Raw genomic sequence first — 11,705 nt, forward strand, 5'->3', positions numbered from 1 at the left:
AAACTCTTAGACCACTATAGATGATTCTGCACCATATGAAGCCTCATATCTGTTATAAAATGATTCAGATTCTATTTTCCATGAAAAATTAAAGCAATGGTATTTCACAATCATCAAACTTCATAAAGAAAAGTGCTTATAACATTATCTGTCTTCGTCTTCTAGATTCATTTCTTAATGAGTAACACAGTTCCACAAAACCTCAAACTCCCCCAATGCCTCATGGTGAAGTGAAAAATGCATACTAATTAAAAATGAAATAAAGAGCATAAACTAATAGCATGTCCATAATTAACTTTTTAAAGTATACTATTACCATGCTCATTTCCTATCTGTACAGCAATTTGAAAACGTAAGTTATGTCTATATAAGCTCATTTTGCCAAATGCTTTTTGTTATATAATATATACATCTCCTTAATATATACATCTCCTTGTGAAAGACATCATTATCATGCTACAATATTGTATGTGCTTCCTACATATAATTAGTAATAGTTTTCTGATACAATATATTGATATTTCTATTAAATCTTGATAACTATAAATATTTAGTAAACTAGTTCATAGTACAAAAATATAAACATATAAATGTGCTTTTTGTCCTCACAACTTAAAATGAAATTAAATTTCCCTTTCTGTATTGTTCATTCATTCAGCTCACACATTTTGAAAGTATTATTATGAAGTCAGCTAATATGAAAATATCACTTATCACTCCATTTCCTCAACTGCTGACAATACGACCTTGTACTACAAGTAATATATGAACATTAGAGTCACACGGGTTCCCTGACCCAAACTATCCCAAACGTAATTTGGGGAAGATGAAACCAGAGGACCAGCACAAATACAAATGGGGTCTCGGTACTTATGGGATAGAAACCATGTCAGGCCAGGTGTGTGCCCCCAACTGTGTGTGTGTGTGTGAGGGAAGTATCAGGGTAATCACAGAATTCATGTCATACCTGTGCTCCATAGATATAGTTATCCAGCATTTTGCCTCCTATTGTCTGCCCTCCTATATCCCAAACTTGAAGAGTAACATTCAAGTTCCCTAGAACATAAAAAAGTGTATGTAAAATTAAGAATACAAAAAAAGTTAAGTAACAATATAACAACTAAATACAGTTTCACAGAACACTAAATCACAACAAGAACCTCTGAACCTACGGTAATTTGCCTTTTAGTCTGCAGACTCATATAGTCAGATATCTGGAACTATGAAGTAATGTTATCAGAAGAAATCACAGTGGAAATTTAGGTTTATATTTTTATCCCATTTCCATAGAACCACATTTATAATCACCTTCAAAACAAAAGAAAATAAAGAAAGCTTTAATTCATAAATTTCTTAAGCCTTAAAAAAATCTTAAACAGAGACTAGAACAATAAAGCACTTGTACCTGGAGTAAGAAATATACTTTAAAAATAAAAACTGAACTTTATATACTAACTACCCTGTTGCACATAATGAATTTTGATGTTAAATTCCATACTCTCAAGGTTCTAAAACCCTCAGAATGATAACAGACAACAAAAATAGCCCTTAATAAAACTTACATGAATGGATTTTTAAAATTGGAATACCAGCTATTATATGTAATAGTATACATAATAAAAATACATATTTTCTTATTTAACATAAAATATAAACACTTTTGATTCCCTCGTCAGAAGCGAGGTAGGATACATCCTCCCTGCATTACTAACTATTCTGATGCACTTATACCTGTTCAAAGCATTTCCACTGAAACAAATTATAATATGTGCTTCCATGATTTCATAAAAAAGCGTGTCAAATCTTCTTCCATATGCAAGCATTATAAAAACATTCTAAAGTACAAAGCAATCTTTAAAATTACTTTGTTCATTTTGTAAAATATTCGATTGATACAAAAATGTATGAGATAAGCTACTCTATTTCAAACAATTAATGACTAAAAAAAGACCACGCTGAATATGCTTTTTAGCTTAACATTTCAAATTATTCATCCTAATAAAATTATGCAGTTTCTCCACAGGGATACAAAGTCTCAGCACCTTCAAAATGAGCTCCCCCACCAAAAACTGTATCTTTCTGCATGACTTGCAAATTAGGAAAATTCAAAATAAAAACTTAGAAACTAAAAAAATGGTCTCACTTCAAAAACCAAAAAAAAGGGCTCTATAGATATGAATTTTTATACCAATGTAAAACACTAAAACCAGAGACTGTCAGTCACACCATTCCACTTTGAGACTAACAAGAAAGTACAAGACGGGGATAAGCAGCCAAGTGTCGCCCTTAACTCTAGGGGTTGTTGGGTGCGCGTCACAACCTTCCCATCTTGAACAGGGACGGGGGTCAGCTCCATCTGCCAGCAGGCAGAGGACTTACTCCAGGCACTGCTGACAGCATTGATGAGGGCTCTGAAGTCTACCGCCCGTCCTCACCCCCCCAACACACACACACACACGTTCAACGCTCACAGAGGCATGCCAGACACGTTCTTACAGCTCTATGCACACGAAAACCAAAATGTCACAGACTAAGACTTGTCCAACTTGTATAAACCTAATTCCTAAAAAAATCTAAATTTTTCAAGATTCCAAGCTGAAATCATCCCCCTATAATGCTGTCTCAAATCAAGCAGGTGACATAGGGCTATCCATCACTAGAATTACATCCAATACTTTCAGAAGCCCTGAGATAAACATGTGGTGTTCTATTCATTTTATTTGCAAAACTCTTTATAATCATTTGTTTACTTCAAAAAAACAGTGTTCAACAATATTAACTTTTTTAGAGTAAGATTTTAGGCAACTTAATAAAAGGCACCTACTCCCATTTTTTTCAAGGACAATAAACTCTATCACTTAACTTCCAGTCGAGAAATGTGAAACTTCCTTCCTTTAAGTTCTGATATTCAGACCCCATCTGAATTAAGTGTTGTGACTACTTCAGCTACAACTTTAGGAACATGATTTTCACTACGTTTTCAAATACTGACAACAATCGGCTGAAGACTCTAAACCATTTATTCAATTGTTTCCACCTAAGTGGTTTGTATTTACATGTTGAGGGTATTTTTAAATCCATATCTTTCCACATAAACACGGTTCGTTGTGGTTGGCTTGTTTACTTGACATACATATTCTAGTGCCGCGGAAATAAAACCAGCTATGCATTACTGATAACCTATTAATATACGATGCTAGCCAAAGAAAAAAAACACTTTTACTATCATTATAACCTCAATAAATATTAACTTTATAGGTATTTCATATATCTAGAAATATATTTTTAATTTCCATATTTGAATTTGAGTCTTATTAACAGATAAAAATAAATAAAATTACATAAAGATGGAATTCAAATCAACATTTATTTCAGTTTCTGCAGGCGTAAAGTGTCCCAGTATATTTTTAAAATGGCATAACTATAAAGTTATATCAAAGTATTTAAATAACTAATATTGCAAAATTTTTTAAAAAATCAAGAATTTTCTAACTAAAAAAAAAAAGTTGTAACTTTCATCAATCTAATCCCAAATGCAAAATACTACAAAATCCCTGCTTCTCTGTGAGAAATGACATGTAACTAAAGAAAAATAGAAAATAAAATAAATGAGGTGCAAAATACAGGTAAGTTGCTTTTGGTATGAATCAAAGCCACAAAGAGGATTCAACAGTGACCCTGTAAAAGTACACTTGGTGCCTTGGTTAACCTTACTTAAAGTGCTGCACAGTCAAGATGGAACTAAAAACACAAGCCTGCCCACTTCTCGTACTGAAGACTTAGAAATCCTTTTCACAGTAGAACGCTGTTTACTGGACTGTACCCACAAGCTTCCTGAAAGTATTTTGACTAAGGCTCTTAAGAAGCTCTATCAGCAGAATCTCTGACTAACAGATACACTATTTTAAGCAGTAAAATCTGCACAGTGGTTGCATCCAGACTATACAGCATACCAGATCACGAAATACACTAAAATAGATGAGTATTTGCAAAGTAATGACCTTGAAAATGTGCGTGAAGAAAATGTGACTAGATGAACGGGAGGTATTACACTGCTAACAATCCGAATGGACATAAGACTTACTAGAACACTAACAAATATTAGATTTGACTACTGTGCTGCTTTACTATAACTGCAATAATGCTTCCTGCAATATTTAAGTAAATGATACAAATATTGATCATCTTACATTTAACACTTACAATGTATTAAAGTTAAGGTTAAAGTATATTAAGGATGTACTATGTACTTTGTAAATTATTCACTTTTATTTCTTAACGTATCTATTAATTATATAAAACCAAGATACATTAAAACCATTTTTTCCTACTCAAATTTCTACCAGAATTTTGAGTCCATTAAGTAGCATAAAACCAACTGCCTTTTCAAAAAAAAGAAACTTTTTTTCTGGAACTCTGCCCATAAAAATAAAACTTAATAAGGAAAATTAAAATATATATTCATTGACTATACATTTCCTAGTGTTATTTTTTAACATAATTACTTTATAACTCTAAAAATTATACTATAATTCTGAATTTCAAAAATGCCAAATATTTTTTGCAAAGTAATCAAAATTAAAAAACTGGTAGTACTGTGCAACAGATCAGAAATCATCACATATATCAAATATATAAAATGTCCAAAACAAGTCTTAGAATGTGTTTATTATGAGTAGATGCTTGCTCCTTTAAGTCTTTGAACTAAAAAATCAGAAAAATTAAACAATATTAATAGTATAGAAAGATGGTGCTTTTGTTAGCATCAATAGAAACAGTCAATAACTAAATACATACTGAAGTTTACTGTGTATAACTGGCATTTCTGAAAAAAATGCTGTAAAAAAGGTTTTAGCATGTATATTATGTGCTTTGTGCGTGTATTCTGCTGGTGACTGCTGCAAATATGAATTTGGTAGTAACCTATCCATAAGAGTGAGAATAATAAAATGAAATGAATTTTTCAGTTTTGAATATATTAAAATAAAATACAAATGAAACTAAATATGCATCTGTTTCTCATTTAAACCTGTTGCTTAAAATAATCCATAATGGAAAATTACAATTCTTTTCTCATACTGTGTCTTATTTTCCATTGGTAGCTAACTAAATACAGACCATCACAAAATATAAGAGTGTATTACCAGTAAGATATGCAGAATGCCTTTTGTTACCAAGAGTTTTCATGAGCTGCTCTAAGACTTTCATGGAGAGCCATCTGAGAGATGGGGTGTCTGAGAGATTATAATATTTTAATAATGTTGGATTTTATTAAACCCTTTACACTATCACTCCTATTCCAGCATATGATTCTGACACTACACTTGCAACCGTTTTTATTCAAGTGGATTTCCTCAGAGAGGAGAGGGATGTACTGGTTTATAAGGTCAATCAAGATAAACTGTTTTTAATAAAATTCTTTAAACATATAATTTAACCATCACAGTGAATGGACAGAGCATTTTAAAGCCCCAATTGTTCAGAAACTAACTTGAAACAGAAACCACTCTTTTTTTGTTATTATTTCCCTGTATTTCCCACAAAATGTGCTGCAATTGGCATCTAAATAGTTTCTTTGCATGGTGAACTGAAACATCTTGAATGCTCAAACTGTATTTTTATGAGTGCCTAGGGACCCTAAATTTTAGTGGTCTATTAAATGCCAGCAATTTCATGCTGCCTTGCATAAAACAGCATTCACATATTAGAGCACAGAAGTTCCATAGCTACATTATACTTCTGGTCCAACTTTCAAACAAAAAAACTGAAGCAGAGACTAATCAAAATAATATTTTAAAAAAATAATCCTTTCCAGTCTTTTCTATTTAGTTTATACAATATCTGTTGATAATTGTATAGCATTTGCTTTCTTTATAACATTTTAGAATTTTATAAGCAACTATTGTTTATCCTTCAAAAAATCTGTAGTAGTCAAAAATCAGTAGGAGAGTGGAAGAGTATTCATATATAAACTTCATTCCCATACATGGACAATGTCTTCATGGTACATGCTGATGAAAGTTAACCTCCCTCAGATAAATTTACTGATTACATATATTTTCACGTAGAAGCAACCTCAAAATTTATTCTTCACGTTTCTGCCTCTGTCTCTTATTGTAAAACATGCACAATTTTCTTCGTTGTACTTTCAGTCTCTTACCTGGCAATGTTATCCTTCTCAAAAAGAAATCCAGTCCTACAGTTTGTTTGTACTGTTTCCCAAAAGTTTCTTGAGCAAAACAGGTAGCTAGGGAGGTCTAAAAAAATTAATGCACATAACATAAAAATTAATGACTTTGTCTTAGAAATATAATATCACGCCTAAGTCTTATTAAGTAATCTTAATGTTCACACTCCCATTAATCCAACAAACAGCTTTAGGCAGCTCTAATCAGTTGCTAGGGGAGGAGGGACTTCACGCTCCACCAGGTAAACATCACTTGCCAACAGCAATCAGGGGGACAACAGGCTAATCAGTTAGATCTCGTTAAATCCCCTGTCAAGCTCCTTCACCTAGCTGGACATTAGAATTTCAAATTTATCATTTGAAACAAAAGCATCCTGATAAAAGATCTGAATCTTATATCCATATATATATCAGTTTAATTCAAATTTCAGAGAACTGTAAGTTTCATTTCTGAGATTAAGTATTTTAAGCAGTTTGTGCCCTCAGCCAATAATAAGAAATGATTAAGGAGGAGAAAGCTTGTTTATAGAATTTCTTTTCTCCCTACCAAACCACAAGAAAAGTGTCATTATATATCCAATTTTTCTCTTTATTAAAGCTGTTAAATGAAAGTAATTCTATAGAATGACTGATAATACATAGCTTTTAAAAAGAGTTGGTATTTTTAAGATTAATATTAAACAGGCAAAAATAAATTATTTTCTACCCATGAACTAACTATAAAGCTTAAAAGTCATAGGAATATTATAACCAGGATAGATACAGTACCCGCATTTCCATTAAAAAAACAACTCAAATGCCAAAAGAAACATGACAAATACCATATGATCTCACCTTTAACAGGAATCTAATCAACAAAACAAACAAACAAGCAAAATATAACCAAAGACACTGAAATTGAAAACAGGCTGACAGTGACCAGAGGGGAGAGGGGAGGGGATTTCAAGGGAAAAGGGGGAGGGCTTGCAGGAACAAGTATAAAGGACACATGGACAATAACAAGGGGGGGGGGGGGGGTAGAAACAGGAGGGAGGTGAGGAGGGCTGGGGAGGTGGGTTGGGATGGGGGTAAAAGGCAGAAAACTGTACTTGAACAACAACTAAAATTTTTAAAAACCTCAAAACTGTATTCAAAACTTGAGGGCTTTCTTTTAGAGAACCATTTCTTATTAAAGCAGAAGAGTAATTAATCATTCTGGTAACAAACAAAGTAAGTCAACTTACATGCTTCTTAAACATTTTAAACTCACTACTTGTAAACTTTCCCAAATAAAAGAGAAAGGCGGCCTCAGGAAGCTTTTATGCTCCTCAAGACAGACTACCAAAGTTAAGGAAAAATAGTCCTTTTATTTTAAAAGTTAAAATAACTTTTAAATACTTAAGGTAAACTCCTTAAATACTTAAGGTAAAATTCCCTATAGTTTACTATAATTAATTTTGAAATAAGTATAGCAGGGCAAAAGAAAAGGACCAAATTTTAATTCCTTTAAGCAAAAAAGACTTAAAATTCCTTTATTTTTCACACAAATGGCAACTTGCCCCAATTTCAATTCTTTTATAATAGTTAAAGATTCAGTATTTTAATAAATTTCTAAGACCATGGGTCAAATATGTATTGAGCACTACAAGAAAGATGTTCTGGTAGACAATGAGAAATAAACCCGCTACACCAAAATGAAAATTTATTTGGCTTCCTTAAAGCATATAACCATACTCTAAAAACTGAGAAATCACAATAAAAAAGGTAAATACTCCTTTTTAAATCCTTTTTTTCATTCAGCCTTATCTATGCCATTTAGCCTGTTTAACTCAGAGCACAAAATCACTTGTGAAGAGGCTCCGAGTTCTAGAGAAAAATAACTATCATCACGGCTACTTGAGATATTTCAGAATGTTTAATACATGGGTGGCGGAAACAGTATTTTAAGCCAAAGAGAAACTCAGGGCACATGTAACAGCAGCATAATGTTACTTACGGTAATTTTTCACTTTTAAGATCTCAAAGTTCAGTATTTTTATATTAATGAATGTTTAGAAAAAATTCTATGGTTCTTTTCTTGGAAACTTCTACCCTCACACTTTTGAGGCAAACATAAAGCTAGGGTTCCAAATGAAATGACGCGTAATCTGTCAAAAGTGTAGATCACTGGGAACACAAAATATTAAAATGGATTCCTAGGTCATCTCCGGACACTTTTCTAAAATTACTATAAAAATTAAACAGAATCAACCAGATCAGGAGGAGGCACTTCCTCTTCAATTATGTGGTATTTGTGCTATTCTTCATATCCAATAATTTGTCAGACATCATTGTATGAACATCCTTCTTAAACAATTATCAAGTGAACAACCATCTACCATATCTGAAACATTTTATCTGATTCAGTGTTTTGGGGGGGGTGGTAAACTTTTGGTTAACAATTTCTAACCATACTACACTTACTAGTACTGAAAAGACATCATAAAAAACATTTTGCCTCAAAAAAAACTTTTAAAATATGTAATAAAATCAAAAGTATGAATCAAAACAGGAAAGAAGTGGGAACATGTGTTACCAAGGGGAGGAGCTGAATTTCTCTTGGAGAAACTGTTGGTGGTCATCTCAATAATTTACTGCTTCTGCCAGGACGTATCAAAATTCTCTGAGTTAGAGGAAGCAAGACAAACTCTTGCTACAAAAAGTGGCCAGGAGATAAATCAAAATACAAATTAGAATGAGAGAGAGGCTGAATCCATACAAGAAAAGGACAGTAAACGAATCAGAATGGCAACGTGGGCAGCTGCCAATAATTTGAGAACTAAATGGGGTGTGGAGACAAAAGTTTGATGCGTGTGTAAAGACAAAAGCTTAGGTTTCTGATGCTTGCATCTGAAAATTTCTGGCAGAAAAAGTCTTTGCAGTTTTAAAATCAAAATGATGAAAACTAAGTTGAAACATCATAAACAATATCACTTATCCTCTGAGGTAGAATGACAGTTCTTTAACAGTACAGAAGAGGAAAAAATATGGTTTGCCCTATGCTGAATTTCAGTAAGAGGTGAAAAATCATAATTATCCACACTTAATTAACAAGAAAAACACGTGTATGACAAGCTAAAAGAAAAATCTAGATACAGAACTATGAACCAATTTCAACTGAGTAAATAATACATGTATGGTAACAGATACTGGGAAAAATAAAAGTTTAAAGAATTATGACAGAATGTAGAATAACGGGCAATTTTGTCTTTTTACAAGTGTATTAGTGTTATAAATTGTCATTACAACTTTATACAGGAAAAATAAATTGCTATGATTTGACTGTAAAAAATTTAGGAAATAAAAAATTACTAGGCATTCAAAAGAAAATATGATAGATAAGAACACAAAATGTAACAAAATTTTATTGAATAAGGATGGTACAAACAATGTGGATTGGTTTAAAACAATTCATCTATTCAAAAAGTTGTTTTAAGTGTACAAAAATTAATATAGTTACTAATTTATAAAGAAAATGATCCCAAGTTCTTCTCTTCCCCAAAATACTAGGTAATCAGAGCATATTAGGTCAATTGTTTTTCCTCAGCAATAAAAATCAGTAACAAAATACAGAACAAGAAAGAAATGAACAGAATTCCCCAAATTTTGCACATGAATGACCTGTTGCCCAAACACACCCCCGAAAGTCAAATTTCAGAACCAAAGAGAAGGGGCCCCCGTGCTGTGCCAAATCCCAGAGATGTGGAAGAGGCCAAGAGCATTCGTCACCAGGGAAACCAGGGTCCAAACCACGCCGGGAGCAAGGAACTGGGAGACGGAAAACCGGCGACTAACTGGTAGTAATAACCTAAAGGCTTTGGCTGGGAAAAGGCAGGGAAGAAAGGAGACAGAGACTTCAGCAGGAATCCCAGGAACAGTGTTGGCGCCTTTGGCAGAAGCGACAGGTGTGAAGGCACCCCGGCAGAGGGCCTTCGCTTTATTGGGGGGGGGGGGGGGGGGGCGGGTCACAGACCCCTTTGAGATCCTACGGACCCAGCTCTCCGAAGAGCAAGCACCGGGCAATGTTTACTCCATCCAGTTCACGAGCCCCGCAACCCTGTGTTAAACACCCCCGCCTAGGACGTGTGGGGACTGGCTGCCTGCTATTCCCACGCACGGAGGCACGCACGCACGCACTCCCATTCATTCCACCGACCCCCCCCCCCCCCCTCCGAAAACTGGCCTTCTACGCGAAGGACCCCCTCGGCCCTGCTAACAGCTCTCTACCCGCAGCACCCAGCCCGCGCGAGGAGCCCAGCAGGTATCTGTTGAATGAATGTGCTGACAGGTGCTGTGCTGGGGCACAGAGATGGGCAGGTATGGATGCCCAGAAAACAGCCGCTACCGTTTATTGAGTGCACCCACGTCCCTTGGGTGGGTTTTCACACTGTGGATTTGCACGCTTCACGCTCGGAGGCGACCCCTAGCCACACCCCCCTTACACAGGGAGCACGAACAGGTTAGCAGCTTGCCCTCCAGTGACCCGACCAGTTAATTCTCACCCAGGGGATCTGATTCCACAGCCAAGCTCGTGGGAGCGCCCAGGGATGTGGAGGCATCAGAAACGGTGATGAGGGGGAGGAGGGGTTGCGGGACGGGGGGGGGAGTCGGGAGCCTGCAGTAAAAAGACAGGGGAAGCCTTGCCAGACCCTTGCCCGTCATCAGAGGGGAGAAGCTGGAAGGCTTCCCGGGGAGGCGATGCTGGCCCCTGGTTTGGAGCACAAGCAGGAAATCGCGATGCAGTCAGGGAGCTGGGAAGTGACTTTTTTCTTTCTTTCTTTCTCTCTTTTTTTGTTTTTAATGTAAGTGGGGGTAGACAGCTCCCGCCGGCCTTGACCCAGTGCCTGTGTCGTGTCCAGCCCCAGGCTACGAGCAGGCGGGCTGGGGCCCAGAGGCCCCGGGACTCAGGGAGCAGGCCGGGGGCGCCGGGGCCGCGCCGGGACCGCTGCAGGCGTGGACGGCGAGCCCGCTCGAGGACTGACCTTCCCGGAGGTGCCGTCCCCCAGCACGACGATTTTCAGTTGCCTGTCCTGGCTCTCCTCCTCAGAGTCCGACATGGTGTCCCGGGAACCAAGTCTGCCTCCCCCCACCCGCCCAGGTCGAGGGAGGAAGGGAGGGAGAAGGCTCTGGGGGCGGGGAGAGAAGGAAGGGCGGCAGTCGGGGGTAGACCCCCTCTCCCCGGTGCCTCAGCGAGCGCTGGAGAAATCCGGGCCGATCACTCGCCGGGCGCCATGTTGCCCACCCTCCCACCACTCTCCAGGCGCCCCGCCCCCTTCGCGCTACGTAGGACGCGCACGCCCACGTCTGCTCCAACCCGCGCCCACCCCGAGCCTCCCCGGCGAGCCGCCCCATTCGCGGGTCTGAGGTGGGGGAGACGGTCGCGGCGAGCAGACGAGGCACGTGGCTACCCTCGCCAGGGCAGTAGGAAAGGGGTAAAGAAAAAGTGTATCTCTCACACTAGGTAGAAAAATGGACGTCTATAGGTGTTTAAGCATGCTAT

At 37.0% G+C, this 11,705-nt stretch overlaps 1 protein-coding gene across 2 annotated transcripts in view; it reads right to left on the reverse strand.

Moving 5' to 3' along the window:
• RAB28 (RAB28, member RAS oncogene family) overlaps positions 1–11,472 on the reverse strand; it is an 80,353-nt gene extending 68,881 nt beyond the window's left edge. Inside the window, exons 1-3 of one of the 2 annotated variants that reach the window (XM_028506793.2) lie at positions 11,188–11,471; positions 6,161–6,257; positions 968–1,056 (exon numbers count right to left, since the gene is read on the reverse strand). In XM_028506793.2, the coding sequence (XP_028362594.1) occupies positions 968–1,056; positions 6,161–6,257; positions 11,188–11,262 (261 nt within the window). In that variant the 5' untranslated portion in view covers positions 11,263–11,471. Of the gene's footprint in view, positions 1–967; positions 1,057–6,160; positions 6,258–11,187 lie in introns of both variants that reach the window. The other variant, XM_036018818.1, reaches the window with a different exon arrangement.
• Positions 11,473–11,705: the final 233 nt, after the last annotated feature.

Source organism: Phyllostomus discolor, chromosome 1, assembly GCF_004126475.2.
Source record: "Phyllostomus discolor isolate MPI-MPIP mPhyDis1 chromosome 1, mPhyDis1.pri.v3, whole genome shotgun sequence".
Classification (NCBI taxonomy): Eukaryota; Metazoa; Chordata; class Mammalia; order Chiroptera; family Phyllostomidae; genus Phyllostomus; species Phyllostomus discolor.